This window comes from Rhipicephalus sanguineus, chromosome 10 (genome assembly GCF_013339695.2).
Source record: "Rhipicephalus sanguineus isolate Rsan-2018 chromosome 10, BIME_Rsan_1.4, whole genome shotgun sequence".
Taxonomy (NCBI): domain Eukaryota; kingdom Metazoa; phylum Arthropoda; class Arachnida; order Ixodida; family Ixodidae; genus Rhipicephalus; species Rhipicephalus sanguineus.
The window spans coordinates 144,613,063-144,629,857 of NC_051185.1; the positions used below are offsets into that span (position 1 = coordinate 144,613,063).

The 16,795-nt window shown below is 48.1% G+C and overlaps 1 protein-coding gene across 1 annotated transcript in view; it reads left to right on the forward strand.

Moving 5' to 3' along the window:
• The first annotated feature begins 2,284 nt into the window (after positions 1-2,284).
• The window catches only part of LOC119372541 (putative phospholipase B-like 2), a 40,868-nt gene continuing 26,357 nt past the window's right edge, over positions 2,285-16,795 (forward strand). The window contains exons 1-2 of the mRNA XM_037643022.2: positions 2,285-2,550; positions 4,238-4,484. Coding sequence (XP_037498950.1) covers positions 2,318-2,550; positions 4,238-4,484 — 480 coding nt within the window. The 5' untranslated portion in view covers positions 2,285-2,317. The remainder of the gene's footprint in view (positions 2,551-4,237; positions 4,485-16,795) is intronic.

Below are 16,795 nucleotides of genomic sequence, written 5' to 3' on the forward strand. Positions count from 1 at the left end.
TTGTTCAATATATAATCATATACGCAAAAATTATTGTGGGCTATTACCACGAAAACCACTACTAAGCTATGATTTGACCAACACGATGAATTCAGAATATATTCAGCCTGTAGAGAAAAGTTTTAAAGGAATTTTTCACGAAATGATACTGTAGAACAGCGAGGCTAAACTCGATCGGGCTAAATTTGTCATATCACAGGTGTGTTCCTGTCTGACACAATAAAAATGTCTACAATAAATTAATGTACTTACCTACAGTGAAATGTGGCTGTCCAGTAGGGAACATCCACAATGGAAGAGAACTTAGCTAGAATACATAGAATACAGAAAAAAAGCATTGCGTGTAATTCCAGGTGTTCCGTGCGATGCACGCGCTAAATCCGCTTTAAAGCCCTTGGGAAGGTGAATGAATGAGGGAGGCTGGTAGTTCGTGATGTCGTCCTAGCACTAACATTTTCCGTCAAGGGACGATATAGATGCTACACGCAGAAGTTCCAAACTTCAGACGCAACAACGGCCATAATACAGTCGCCAGAAATGGCAAAGGACCGCCACTAGTGCATAAGCGTGACTTCGATAGCCCTGGCTAAGAAAACATTACGCTATCTTTAGGTGTGACATGTGTTAGCAACCGTTGAATAATGTTTAAAGGGGTACTGACACAACATTTCGCGGCTGAGATAGCCTGCGGGATCGATTTTCGGGAACATGCGTACTTCATTTACCAAATCTGAACAGGGGATACAGCTTGGAAGGTAATTTGCATGAAGTGTGAGTTTCGCGTGCCCGTTCAAGCACTACGCCTCACCTCGCGACATTGCCATGATACGAATCGACCTGAAGGGGACCCAAATCTTCCTCGACGTCACCGCTGCGGCCGAGCTTCGAGATGCCCAGCGAAATTATGACATCATAGTCGACATTGTGCTTTTGCCACGGTTGCGCCAGCAGGCTACGATTCGGCGGCTGCTCTCTAGTCCATGCCCGCGGCGAACGTGTGGAAGCCCCAGGAAAGTGTTTGCCACCAGGTGACGATGATGACGACGACCACAACGGCAATGCGCTTGACATGCCGCTTGCGAAAGACCATGCAGGCAGCGCTGAAGTGCGTCACAGTTCTGAGTGCCGTCTCACCCGCTGGAGGGCGTGCGCTGCACGCGGGAGCATCGCTCTCGGAGCTCTACCAAACTGAAACTGATAATGCTTGGTAATAAACAGACTGTAGTTATCTACCACGCGCTGCAACAAACAATGCACCGTGGTATGACTAATAGGCCTCCAGCAATAGCAACAGAAAAACGCCCCATTAAAATTGCTGTGTCAATACCCCTTTAACTTATTTGATTTTGTTAGCGTTCCCTTTGTTTTCATCTTGTTACCTGGGTAGTAATCGCTTTGGATTGTTATTTGTGGAGGTATGTTAGCGCAGGTGCGCCGACTCGATTATAAAAATATGTCCGAGTCAAGGGCGTAGCCGGAAGTTTCTTATATATATTTTTTTGCCTTTGCAAAAAATCCCGATACCTTTCTTATTGGGCTAGAGAAATTAACGCGGTACAGTGCGCCAGCCACTCATACTCCGAAATTTCTTAAACTTGTACTAACTGTGGCTGCCAAATGGTTGGGTAGTCATTGCACCTGAGAATAAATACTTTGTCATGGTGAATCCATGTCTTCCTTGTAAGTTAGTACACGTGTGTTTAAAATGCTCAGGACATGACACTCACGAACACGCTTGAAACTGTATAAGGGTAATGATTTCACGGCTTTTACAACAGCTGTCCCTGGTGTTAAACGAGGTGTATGCTCTCAAAGTTTAATGAACTTTTGCTTTCACTCTTCGGCATCGCTGCTGTGACTGTTTTGTTGTCTCCTCCGGTGGCGAGGTAAAGTGAATTGAATTGTACTAGATGCTTACAATAAAGCTAATCGCGATCTTAATAATAATATCTGTGCATCTATTTAAATTACTGTTACGTGCATGTTAATTGTACATCGTCTATCTAAAATTGTAACTTTCTAAGATTTGAGATCATTTGTGCATGAAGCTGAATTTACATTTGTATACGTTTTCTGCATTTCAATTTTCATTAACCTCGCTGGTACCAGTGTTGCGCGTGGTATAAATTTCCTAAAATCTCTTCCCGCCTCATCAGGAAATGTATTGCTTGATGCCACATTTACCAAGACCGCTCTCTATTAAGTCGACTGCGCACTTCAGAATTATGAAAAGTGTATGCGGTCATTTATGTTATTTGCTTCGCGTATTTTTCTAAACTTTCTTGCAGGACTTCTGTTGTGGCCCACGCACCCCAACATGAGGCATTCACAGACAGTCGCACGCAGCTTCTTGCAACTTTGTTGCCTGGTGGTGATTTTGGTCACGTGTGAAGCGACTGAGTGCAAGTGGGCTTATGTCGCGCCCGAACTTGGAACTAGTCGCCTTCTTCTCTACGACGGCAAACCACCGTCCGTCTCTCACAATGGCGGCGCAACGTTACTGGCGCCGGTGGCGTGGGCGAACTTCCGCGACGACATACAGAATAGCGGGTGAGTAGAAGGTAGCTCTACAATTTACAAGTCTAAAAGATTCTCTCTACTTTTTACGAGGTGTGGGCGAGAGGGAGAATAAACATGTCTTCACTCATCAAATTTTTAAGCGCACAACAAAGATGGAGGAAAACTGGAACAAATACACACACACAGAAATATCTGGGCGCATATGTTTCATTTAACAACAGTACTGAGAGTGGGGAGAGTTGCTACTCATTCTTGACTGGCTGCGCAGCACATACACAGACAAAGAAAGAAATGAGCGCCCCGGGTGCAAACTCACAATTGTTTTATTAAAACGACGAAACGCACTTTCAATTTCATTGAGAAAGACGAAACCGGGCGCTCGACTCCAATAACTACGAAAAGATTAGATAAAAAACCAAATAAAAAAACCTACGTCATGTCAACAGAAATAGAACACAAATAGAATAATAAATGCAGTTCGTCGTTTCAATAAGGCAGTGGCGAGTTTCCGCTCGTGGTGTCCATTTCTTTGTTTGTCCGTGTGTTTGTGTGTTGTGCCGCCAATCATGAATCAGTATGTTCTTGATCTTTCGTCGGGTTTTCCTTGCACAGTTAAAAATTTGCGTAATATATTAACCGACTAGCCCAACAACATCCTGTGCGGTTTTCATTATACAGCACAATTCAAACTGCTATCGCATTACAAAACATCATACTCAGCGAAATGAGCTCTTGCATGGACGTAGTAAATATATATGCCACCCTAAACGTACGTCTTAAAGGAGAGTCGATGGAAGGGGTTATTTTTGGAACTTTGGCTTGTTTTTGAATTTTTCAGTAAGAAGAGATATTTTCAATACTACGCTAGACACCTCTTCACACACCTGCACTGAACACCTGATAATGATATTTCAGCTCCGCATATCTTAGACGCAGACTTACCGGGTGCGTGTGGCGCGGACGTTTTTAAGATGTTGTTTAAGGAGCCTGGCTTTATAGGCAAGGGGCTTGTGTCACGCCTTCATAGATATTGCCTTTCGTCCTTGTTGTACTTCAACTAGATATTATAACCGTGACAAATAGCATCTGATGTATAATTGGCCAATATAAGCATATGACAGGTGATGCTTAATCGTTCACATTCCGGGAATTTTCATGGAACATTTCAGTAACGCAGGGCCACCATTTTCCTTTGTCAATAAGAACACACGCCAGTAAGGACACTCAAGTTCTTTTATAACATTATTCCAGTGTTGGATAAATATATATATCTGCGATTGCTGTATCTTTATCGGCTTAGTAAATTGGCAAGATATTTTTCATACGTCAACTGTCAGCCTATCGGCACACTAGGGCGCAAATACTATGTATGAAATCAGGACAGCGAGGAACTTCGGTGCCTTCAAGAGGAGAGAAGTTTTGACGGTGCAGCTCATGGCGCGCAACGTAGTACACTGTGCCAATGTGCCGGCGAGAAACGGTAACAGAAGGATGGGAAACATCCGTTGACGCATGCACTCTTTTTTAAAAGATTTACAGACACACGTCGTGCATGCCCTATCTTGTACAACTGTACTTTTTCTCCCTCTTCGTGCTTTGCGCAAATGTTTTATGTGCGTCTCACTCTGTAATTAGGAAAAACGCACATTTTTCGTGTTTGTTACATGCGTGGCTCTAGCTTGATGACTGTCGCTAATATGTGTGCTCTCTTGCTCAGCTGGGCCTATCTTGAGGTCGAGTCAAGCCCGAACGCAACGGACGAGGTCCAGGCGTACGCTGCCGGCGCTCTAGAAGCGTATTTGACGCGCTATCTTATGGAGGCCCAGTGGGAAAACATGTTCGCCCACTACTGCGACAACCAGACGAAGTTCTGCGCGAAACTGTACGACTTCCTGCAGAAGAACCTGGAGTACTCATACCACAACGAAAAACGCCTGAGAGCCAGTGACCCGTACTGGAACGTGGTAAATCATGGCATTTGAACCGAACTAGCGTCATGCGTTAAAAAACTCACGGTGTCCCTTACGCATTCACCTAAGACGACTCGAAGGCGAATGCCATCTTCCTCTTTTCTTCTCAGTAGATGTACTGATCCTCCCGCACCCATCTCGGAGGTATTTCTGCGCCTAACGTGGTTTTCTCTTCCTGCAGCTTTGCTTGCAGTGTATGCTTTCTACACGTCACCTGCTCTTGCACTGCCACCGTGATCGGCCCACCTTTGACGAAGCGATGGTGTCACGTGATGACGTCACCATTTTATGTCACGTTAGCTGACGTCCTAGTGTCACTTAACTATGATAAGTGATGTGATAGTGTCACCTCACTATGCCGTCATCATGACGCCATAACTACGTTCAAATTTTGGTAATCTGTGACGTCATGGCGGACGTCATAGGGTGACGCGACCACGTGGTGATTTTTGCATCACTCGTGTGGAGGCCGACGCCGCGGGACGCCGACAGTAAATTCTCGCTTTTCATGAGGCGTCTAAGGCTTGCCCCTTAATAACCATGACTAAAGCGCCTCACTACTCTATGAGCGTAAGTGTCTGAGGCAGGAAAGCTTCGCCGGCACGAGAAAGCGAACGGTGTGTGCGGCATACTCGTTCGCATTTACACGGAAAACCATTGAGTTTGACAAACATTTTGGCCGTGCGGCCTGTCTGGTTGGGTTTCATTACTGAAGTGTACTTTATCTCACTGTCGACCTCACAAACCAAATAACTGGAATGCGTGGAGCTACCGATTTATTTTGTGATTTTCATACTATAACTTCTTGCTTAAGATGACTGATTGAACTTATTGAACCTTTTTAACAGACTTCTACAAATTAGTTCACAAGAGTAAGGAGAGGGAAGGAACATCAGACAGTGCGCATCGGTGCTTGTGAGTGAAAAAAAAGGTCAGGCCTGCACGAAACCATCAGGACAGTAGCAGCGATAGCTTGAGCAGCGGCTTTTCTGCAGCCCATTGTAAACGCTATTGGGACGACCACCACAAGTACAGCGGCAAGGTACCCACCACGCCATCAATCGTCATAATTTTGCGAAAAGGGAAGTCTCCCCTATTTTATAATTGATCATTCTGAGGAGAAGGGAGGTACCCGCTACGCATCTGTACGGCATTTTGTACGCTTTGTTGTCGCTGTGGCTCATCATAACGGAGAGTTATGACTGAGTCCTTTGTAATGGGTGGGAAGCTATAAATCACCTTATCGGCCGTTGCGCATTTGGCATCGTGTGACGCCTTCTGCTATTCTGTTCTACTACAACGCTTTATTACATCAGTTAACGTGATTGTTTGTCCGAAATGACGCATGTATAGGGTCTTCTTGCGAAGCAGTTTCTAGCACCGGCACGCCTCTGTGGCAGAATACTCGACTGCCGCGCAGAGCCCTGAGTTCGAATCCTGCTCGATCCTGAATTTCTTTTTCTAATCGTGCACGATAGCGGTTACGGACACCGTCTGCGGCGGCGGACAACTACGCCACCAAAACTGGCTATTACTTCGACCCCATACAGCTTTCGATGGAAAGCTGCAGAAGAGTCCATAATGAAAGAAACGCAGCGCAAAAACGAATACAAAAGGAACTACAAGACAGAAGAGGCGCTATCCTGCCTGGGCAGCGCATGCCCTGTGTTCTTCTGCTTCCTTTTGTATTCGGTCTAGCGCTGCCTTTGCGTCATGATCAACCCAAACAAACTTGCTCACCAGTCTCTTATTCTGCGCTGCAGAAAAGATTCAGTCGCAGAGAATCGTGCTCACTGCAGTTCATCAGCAGTGGCCAGAACGTGCATGACTACTAGTTGAATAGTGTAGGACAATACAAGGACAGAGAAAGAACGTAGTCATGACACGTGCTATCACGTCTACTTTCTTTCTAATGTCTCATTTTTTCGAGCACTATTTAGTGAGTCCCCATATAGCTTCACTAAACCGCCCAAAATGCAGCACTTGCTAATCACCCTGTGGTTTCCACATTCCCCGTATGGTAGGCGTTGCTGAGGACAAAATTTGAGCCTGCATCTACCGCATAAACGCCATTTTATATGAATGGCAGGAGAGGGTTAAAAATTACTGTAAATAGTGTGCTCTTATTGTGCACTTTCTCAATGACATAATCAGTTAGAAAAGCGTAAAGTAGGCACCAGCAACTGGGTACCCTAAAATTCGTTTGTAATCACCCGCGCGATGCACAGCCGCAGTAATCAATTCTAGTTTGCGTACATTGCACAATGCGTTGAAAAACCACCATCTTTCGAATTCTTGGGCTTCCAGGTTTCTAAATGGCGTATTTTAATGGACTCTCACCCTATATCTTTTTCGGCAGATGCCTACTTTCTCGACGGAAACAGATCCCTTAGACTACGCATTCTCATTCACATGATTGCTGCTACCGACTGTTCATTAGTCATTCTTCTGCTTACTGAAAGTGCGTTTTTTGGACGGACCTTCGGTCAGAACGAGTCAAGAGACATTGTTTAAAGTAGAAAGGCTGCACATCATGATGGAATAACTTCACAGCGCCGAAAAAACAAGGACAGGCATGAAGCTGTCAAGTTACTCCATCATGTCATACAAACTCGCCCAAGCTTTCCTGCTACAAGTCATAGTGACACAATAGAATGGTTTCCCTCGATTTGAATAGCATTTTTATTAAGAGCGCAGTTGTTTTAGCTCTGAGAAACTCCGTCGGTCGTTAGCAGAAATTGTCATCCTCATGAATCAGCACGTGCTCTCATCGTTCTCTTGATCCTCTTCTTCATCTTTTGATTCGCACCCAGAACACGTGCGCCGATTTGGCCTGCGCGGGATGCAATAACTCTGCTGCGCGAGAGAGCGACTACAGAGAGAGAGAGAAGAAGAAAGAGAAATTTCTCTTGGCGAAAAATCACAGCATATCCACGGAGTGAATGATGATGAGTGGGCGAAGCTGCGGAGGTTCATCGGTAAACCGTGAATCTTCCATGAATTCTGCCCAGTACATCATCACCGACGTGAGATCGGGCGCGTTTATACTAAAGGTTCGATGAGTTATGACGACTTGCAGCTCACTTTAATTTTACATGTACGCTGTGAATTTTCATTGTTTAGAAAACCATTGCTTTAGAAAACATCTGGCGTCTTTCGTTAAGCAGCTGGCGTCTTTTCGTTTTGCTTTAGAAACATCTGGCGTTCTTTCGTTTTGATTTTAGAAAACATCTGGCGTCTTTCGTTGGTTTATTTCATCAATCAACGGCGTTTTGAACAAAATTTTTATTGTTTAATCACGCACAGGAGAAATCTCACCAGGCACTACCTTGCAGGTAAACAATGGCTGCTAATGGGAATGAGAGACAGAAGAAGTCGGCTTTTAGCTAACACTTACACTTCTACTTCTACTAACGTTTCCTACTGGAACATGCCAATGGCTGCTAATGGGGAATGAGAGACAGAAGAATTCGGCTTTTAGTTAACGCGTACGCTGCGAATTTTTTATTGTTCAACAACGCACAGGAAAAATCTCCCACCGGCACCACCTTGGAGGTCAAGATCTGGTACTAGCGTTACGACTGGTTACGCACTACTACGACTACGAGGGACGAACGGGTGCCGCCTTAAGGAGCTTCGCCCCTAAAAAAAAAGTCGCCTCTTATTTTTACCAATTCAAAGGTCGCATGTAGACTCTTTCTTACCGGGAGACTACCACACAGCACCATTCGCCTATTAGGACCCGACCTAACGCAGGACCACGCGATCATCTGGTGCCCGGGATGCGCAGAATTTGATGGCAGTGAGAGAGCGGACGGGCGTTGCTCGTGCTTTTATCAACCGAGCGGCCGACCACTCCGACGAACATCCTTTCTTACCGCGAGACATATTTGAACACCAACGGCTTGAGCGACGACAGTACAGTCCACCACACCCTGATCTATCCGGGCGGGAATCTTACCAGTGGCGCAGTATACAAACACATACATACCCGAACCTTTATTTGAAACATGCCATTAACCCTACAATGTACAGCGATAGCTGTTCGTGGTGCGGAGGAAGGCCCACTCTCAGCCGCATAACCTGGGATTGCCAGAACAGGCCACCCGAAATTAACTCGGCGCAAACAGCCGGAAAATTTTCCGGAGGGGAGCAGTGGGAGACTTTGCTTGCCAGCGAGGACCGGGGGTTGCAACTAGCACTCCGCGACCAGGCACGGAGGGCCGCTCAAGCCAGTGGAGCCCTGGATTAGGTGCCCCACCCACCCGCTCCCTGAACGTCTCTTTTTTCCCCTTCCTCAATAAACATTTTGATATTCGTTTTGATAAACGTGATATATCTTACAACACCTGGCGCACCCCTCGGCCGATCTGTTTCTATTGCGGCATCCGTGGCCATATTTCACGATTTTGCCGACGCGTCAGCAAGACGAAAGCCGAGGCTATGACGACTTTGAACGGGACGACTTTTACACCAATAGATTGCAAAATAGTTGTCCATACCAGAACAGCCCACGTCGATCATAGTCTCCGCAGAACTTCGGCGCAGTTGGCAGTTCCTGAGCCGCTACCTTCCATCCGCTGCATTCAGTTCGCCTCGTATCAGCGTGCTGACCCCTATTGTAACCGCATCATTGGATACCTCAGTGGAGCATCTCCACCTCCTAATGCCAGACTACGTCGTCAGCTAAGGCAATTCAAGCTGGAAAACAATGTGCTGCATCGCTATACTTACAATACCGATGGGCATAGGTGGGTGCCAGTACTTCCCCGTTCGGTGCGTGCAGAAGTTCTCAAAGCACTGCACGACGACCCGTCCACTAGCCACTTGGGGTTTCACAAGACGTACAACCGTGTGAGGAGCCGTTTTTTCTGGCCTGGCCTTTCTACCTTTGTGGCCAAGTATGTCGCTTCTTGCACACTTTGTCAACGCCGGAAACGACCAACTTCACCTCCTGCTGGCCTGTTACAACCCATCCTATGTCCCGAAACGCCCTTTGCTGTAGTCGCAATAGACCTGGTCGGGCCACTTCCCGTAACGCCAGCAGGTCATCGGTGGATTGTAACAGTGGTCGACCACGTCACACGGTACACAGAGACCGCCCCTCTACGCAATTGTTCTGCGTCCGACGTGGCCGCCTTCTTTTTGGAAGCCATAGTGTTGCGTCATGGTGCACCTCGCGTGCTGTTGAGTCACCGGGGCAAGACATTTTTGTCGAAAATTCTTGAAGAAGTGCTGAAGACGTGTAGCACAGCTCATAAGAGGACATCAGCCCACCACCCTCAAACAAATGGCCTAACGGAGCGATTCGATCGTACGTTAACCGACATGATATCAATGTACACCGGAGCACACCACGATAATTGGGACACAATTTTACCCTTCGTGACGTTTGCGCCAACACCGCTGTCCAACGAACTACCGGATATTCACATTTCTACCTGGTCTACGGTCGTGCGCCGACATTCGCCATCGACGCCTCTTTCTTCAATGCAACAACGAAAATCTAAACAACCACACCAGAAGACTTCGTCTCTAGGCTTGACGAATGTCGGCAACGTGCTTGCCTCAACACAGAGGCCAGTCAACAAGACCGCAAGCAGCGTTATGACAGCTTTCATCGCGACGTCACCTTCCATACTGGCGATGAAGTACTACTTTGGACGCCTGTTCTTACTCCTGGATTGTGTGAGAAGTTTCAATCACACTTCATTGGACCTTACGTTGTTCGTGAACAAACATCCCCAGTGAACTATCTTGTCACCCCCGTTGAGGTCTCTTCGGACCATCGTTACCGTGCTTCTGAGATAGCGCACGTAACGCGTCCCAAGCCATTCGTTCGGCGCACCTTTTCCGCCTAAATCGCGGCCGCGCCGGCCGCTCACGAGCGCGGGGTGACTAGTGTGAGCATTGTTGATGCCCTTCATGTTCTCATATGTACATACTCATCATCACCAACTGTGTTCGGGTTGTGGGGCTCACACTCGGCACAATAAAGAAGATTCTTGAGAGTACTGAACGTTGCCTCACAATATATATATTGGTGACGCAGCACCCAATCAGAAGTAGTGAGGGTGAGGAGGAGAGATGTGAGGGTAAGGAGAAAGGAAAGGAGGACAGAGAGCAATGCATACCATATTCTTGTATTGTTTTGTATAGCAAGGGGGTCGGCAAAGGAAGGGAGTGTGAACAGCCCACGGTGGTCGAATAGTCATGGTACTCAACTGCTGACCCGAAGGTCGCGGGATCGAATCCCGGCCGTGGCGGCCGCATTTTCGATGGAGGCGAAAATGCTCGAGGCCCACGTATACTTAGATCTAGGTGTACGGTAAAGAACCCCAGATGGTCGAAATTTCCGGAGCCGGTCCTCTTCGGCGTCCCGCATAATCATATCGCGATTTTGGGACGTTGAACCCCAAGAATTATTATTGATATTATTATTAGTACACGAAGGAAGGGTGACTATTAGGAATATGAGGAGGGGAGAGAGTGAAACATACCACGTCCTGGTATAGTGTAGTATTGCAACGGGGTGGAAAGAAGAAGTGAGGGTGATGAGTAAAAGGAGTAGAGGATAGCATGAAGCATAGCATATCCGTGTATGCTATAGTACAGCAAGGGGTAGGAAAGGGAAGTGAGGGTTAGGATGATGAAAACGAGGAGGCCAACGCCACCAGCTCCGCTACTTCCTCAGTCTTCGCACCAATAGTTTACAGCTGCAGCATTTCTTTTTAATTGCCCCTGGAAGCCTCACGGGCATATGGCATCGCCTAGTGACAAGCCTTGGTAATCCGCGAAAGAGTCGTCCGGATTGCTGTACACTGTCTGCTGTTGTTTAGCCGCGTCATATTTGGGGCCTGGAATTACCGCCTCTATACTATTAGCCATTCGCGCTTTATTCTGTGATTATTGCGATGTATAAGGAGTTCATGCGAGAAGTGTTACTGCCTTCGTGGCGTTTAGTGAAACCATGAGAAGCCGTGGCGCATGCTCAGCGAACCGCAGCGCGAAAATTGCCCCACCTCCTCGAAGGGAATCATGAGGAAATGCGAATGCATTTCTTGCGCCGAGAGAGGGTACCGTTGCCGTCAGACATTCGCCTTCACCGACTTCTGCCATCGCCTTGAGAGGCGCCCAGCCAGCGAACGGTCGAGAGTGAGGCGCGAGCGGACGGGAGAGTGGGGCGCAGGGAGGAGAGAGAGCAAACGGCGAGAGAAGGAGCAGCGAAGTACTGCACCTACCCTCTCCTACACTCTCTCGCACCACATGCTCCGGTTGCTAGAGGCGAGGATAAGCGCGCGCGCCCGCAGCTGTTGCTATGGGAGAGGGCGCCGCGGACAACGCCGGACGCCTGACATAGCCCGACTAAGAAATGCATTTGCATTTAAAACACGAACCGCTATCGCGCTATCCTACTGCTGTTGGCAGTTGCACGTCTAGCGTGTATGCCTTCGTGGTAGCTGCAGACGGAAACATCCTGATAAACATATTTAACGGTGATGAACATGTTCAACGGGATAAACATGTTTAAAGGGGTACTGACACGAATATTTTCAGTTGTCGTTTTTTTGCGTCAAATGAAAGGTCAGGCCCTCAAGAGCCTAGAAAAGGTAGTGCTAAGCGCGAGTGCGACCTGAAAACGTAATTACAGTATGTTTTTAAAAGCTAGTTTCGGTTCCTACTGTACCCTGACGTCACAACACGGTATGAGCTTCTCGTCACGTGCTCGCACAATATACAGTGACATTTCCACGGCCGCTCCGCACATCCCTTACAAAAATATATTTAGACAGTCTATAGACTGCCTAAAAATGGGTTTAGACAGTCTATAGACTGTCTAAACAAATTTTATAAGAGACCGTGGTTCCGTTGGTGACGCACAAGCGGCCATTTTGGAAGTTTTGATGACGCACAAGCAGCCATCTTGGAAGTTTTGGTACCTAACGTCATCACAACTAGCCAGACTGCTGCGTGAAGTCACCAGAATTTGTACTGTAGCCTGACGTCAAGCTAGTGTCAATGTCAGTAGCTGCGCCATGAAAAAATTGACTTTAATATCAAAATAAAATATCTTATCAGCATTTGCTGAGCTTCCCACTTGCTCAGAGCCGTCCCTGCACACAGCAGATCTGTATGGCGGAGTAAACTCGCCTTCTAAAAAAGGTGTCAGTACCCCTTTAAGACTCTCCGGGCATCTAGTCACAGAGCTTTACCACTCAGTGACAAGACGCCCAGAGCGGTAAGCTTTCTGCTGCACTAACGCAAGTAGTACCGACCCGCCGTGGGGGTCTAGTGGTTATGGTGCTCGAGTGCTGACACGAAGTTGTCGGGATTGAATCCGGGCCACGGCGGCCGCATTTCGATGGAGGCGAAACGCTTGGGGGCCGTGTACTTAACTTTAGGTGCACCTTAACAAACACAACATGGTGTCCCTCTGTCATATCGTGGTTTTGGGACGTAATACCCTAACGGTTATTATTAAAGAAAGTAGTAGCCTAAATATTGGTTGTCAGTGCATTTAAACTGCATACCGCCGCTGCTGCCTATTTTTTCTCTGTTGTATAAAGGTGAAGGATGAGGCCCGCCAAGTATCTACATCTGTGGAGCACTTTTCATTTTGTTTCTAGTCCTCCCATGGAGCTGTGTTCTACAACGCTTAGTTACCTGAAAGCTTCAGCTTCTTCCCAAATTATTAAGGCGATAGTGTTAGATGCCTCCTAAAACGCCACAATAGACCCTTTTCATAATCCGCAAGTGCGCTTCTCTGCGCTGCATATTTGAACAACTAATGGCGGCACCTCTCTTGCTTAGAGGGGAGACGAGGTCCTAGTTGCACGTGCTGAGGCTTGTCTATTATGCGTATTTATGTCAAGACAGCCCAGTCTACATTTTCCACGTCATAGCGTAAGCAAAATGCGCTAGAACACGCTGTTTGCAGTAAGTGACTAGCCGCCATTTCTTGGGCAAACTGCATGGCAGGAAAGCTAGCTTTACAATTATGAAAAGGGTATATTGACCGTCGGCGTCGGCGGTGTCAATGAGAGTGACGCAAGAGCTCATTACGTGATGACGTCACCATATGACGTCATCACATGGTACAGATCGCCAAAATTTGTGTCAACTTCATGCCGTCACTATGCCGTCATCATGACATCACATAACGTGAGGTCACGTGATGACGTCATCACAGTACATCGTCCCTTGGTCAAATGTGGGCCTATCACGGAGGCAGTGCAAAACCAGGTGAGGTGTAGAAAGCTTGCAAAGCCCCCGATGCTAGAGGCCGTGCAAAACGTTAGTTGTAGAGAGCTCTCGGAGGGCGACGTGTGTGGATCGATGAAACGCTGAGAAGAAAGGAAGACGCCTTTCGCCTTGGAGTCATCTTAGGCAAATGCATAAGGGACCCTGTTGGTTTTTAAAAGCGAAACTGTTTAGCAAATCATTCCTTGTGAGTCGATCGCAGAAAACTATCATCTTGACGGGGTATGTGCCACTGTGCGGTGTTGTGCCAGAGCACCTGACCGAACGAGGAGACGTCAACACCTGCTACCTAAAGGGCTGCCCGACAGACTAAGGGGCTGGTGAGCCGATGCAGCCGAAGATCGGACTTATCGCTGAGGAGCAGGACAAGGAGGCAAAACGTTTACAAACAGTAACAAGGTTTATAGCAGGTATAGCAGGCAATAGCAGGTTATAGCAGGTTATAGCAGGACAGAGCCTGCCAGCACGACCAAGTCGGCTGGGGCGTCTCCCTCAACAACGGACCAGCCCGGTCTTAAATAGGGGACCAGTCCATTGTTGACAGGGTGGCTCTTTGGTCCCAGGTGTTGACGTCCCCTTAGTGTGTCGGGCAGCCCTTTAGGTAGCAGGTGTTGACGTCCCCTTAGTCTGTCGGGCAGCCCTTTAGGTAGCAGGTGTTGACGTCCCCTTAGTCTGTCGAGCAGCCCTTTTTGGTAGCAGGTGTTGACGTCTCCCCGTTCGGTCAGGTGCTCTGGCACAACAGCACCCCCGCCACAAGACAATGCATCCAGAGTTCGAGCTGTCAAACGCAGCTCGGATGATGCGATGCTGGTTGACCGTTGTCAACTGTGGTCGTACTGCTCTTTCCACCAGGAGTGACCTCCACGGCCCAGCAGCAGTTTACTGGAACTGCCAAGAAGCAACACAAAGCCAAACCACTCTGGCCAAAGCAAGCGCCCTCCAAATGCTGATCAAATCGCCAGACCAGCATAAAAGAACAAAACATTTCCTAGAGACTACGCTAAGCTAAAATTAAAACATCACGAGCAACGTATCTCAGGAAGAATACCAAAGTGAGGACGTGCCTCTAGCTAAGTGTCATTACGTGACACTGCTAAAATCAATCAGAATGTCTTCGCGAGCGATTCTCAATGGTGACATTGGCAGATTGGGGACCATCGAAGCAGCTGGGGAAGACTCAATTTTGCCCCAAAACTACAAACACTCCACTAAGTGCTCCCTAAATCGTGCGCTTTGGCACCGCTCGCAAGCGTTCTAAATGTCTGCCAACAAACATCTCAAGATAAAACAACACTAGCCTTTCGCTAAAACGCTTTCGCTCATTGCCCTTGGCAAATGAGTACTACATTAAGAAAACAAAGCGCTTCAAACTAAATACGAAATAAACTGAAAATCAAACTCACGCGTTTAACACAAAACAAGGAGAAACTAAAATTATACTGACACGCATACTAACACGTAACGCAAAACAGATCAGTAGTACCTTAAACAGAGGCTTTTATCATTCAGCCTTCTCTGTAACTACTACGAACAGCTCTCCTCTACTCGAGCGCTAACAGTTATGTTTCTAAACACTAAAACAAACAAATAACCAAACAAACATCTCCATGTCTGCTACAATGAGGAGGAAAGTGACAAATTACAAAATTTCACTCCTCAATTCGTTAGTACACATTGACACACTAACTTCTTCCAAGAGGTTAATTCGTTGGAAATCATTAACACACTATGTTCTTTCAAGATGTCAATCCATCTTTATGCTGCGGTTATCCCGGGGTGTCTCCAAACGCACCCTTTCAGACGAGCTCTGGGGAGCCGCGCATTCCACACTTTTCGAGGGGTCCGATCTCGACAAAGGGACAGGGAATAAACCTGTCCGACACACTTAGCAGCGGCTACCTTTGTACCGTGGTCGCCGAACTCAGACAAACCGGCATACCAGCGGTTTTGTCTGCCCATTGTACCACTCCGGGGTAGGCCGGTACCCCTTCGCCACTGTGGGGGACTTCCTTTGTCATTGTTCCGATGCACGCGACACCTCGCTGCGCTCCTGCGGCTTCTTCGCGTAGGCGATAACTAGGCGATAACTACGGCGCTTGAATTTACTTGAAATTCGAGTCTTCGCGACACGCTTCACGCTTAATCTAGATCTCAGCAGCGGCCGGAACTTCAATCTTTTCTTAGCGGGCCTTCTCGATTTCTTAGGCCCAACCTGGAGCTTGGCGTCCGAGAGATGACGTCATCGCGCCTAGCCACTTTGGTGCGCTTAACGCCACTCGCAGCTCTCGCGTTCGCCTTCACGCGTTCTCGCCGACGCCTTTTCCTTTCGGTACTGCTCGGAATGCTCGCAGCATCGGCACTCGTACTCGCAAGTACGCTGCATTCGACTTGATTTGCCAAAGCTTCATACTGCTCAACCAGCTGATCCTCGGGATCGTTTATCGGTGTCCGTCTTTCTGGCAGAACGATAGTTCCGACGGTTTCTAACCTAGCCGGCTCGCCTTGCGATGTCTCAATTAGTGGCGGTGTACTAATGTCGCGGGTACAACCCTTTCTTTGGCCTTCGAAGTCGGCCTTCTCATCACTATGACGCACTTCGGCGTCCTGCGCCTCGCGAGGAGCTTCAGCCTCTAGCACGTCGCGACGTTTCTCGACCTCTTGGTCTTCGCGGCCCGCCTCGGCCTGTAGCGCCGCGCGATGGGCCTCAATCTCTAGTGCCTTGCGGCTCGCGTTATCCTCAAACGCTTTCTCTGACGCGCTTCCTCCTCTAGCGCCTTGCGACGGGCCTCGGCCTCTAGCGCTTCACGATGGGCTTCGGCCTCTAGCGCTTCGCGACGGGCTTCGGCTTCTAGCGCCTCGCGACGGGCTTCGGCCTCTAGCGCCTCGCGACGGGCTTCGGCGTCCTCAAGCGTCTTACGACGGGCCTCGGCGTCCTCAAGCGCCTTACGACGGGCCTCGGCGTCCTCTGCTTCCCGCTTTTTGCGCCTTTCGCGTTCCTCCGCGTCCTGCTTTTCGCGCCTTTCGCGTTCCTCGGCCTTCCGCTT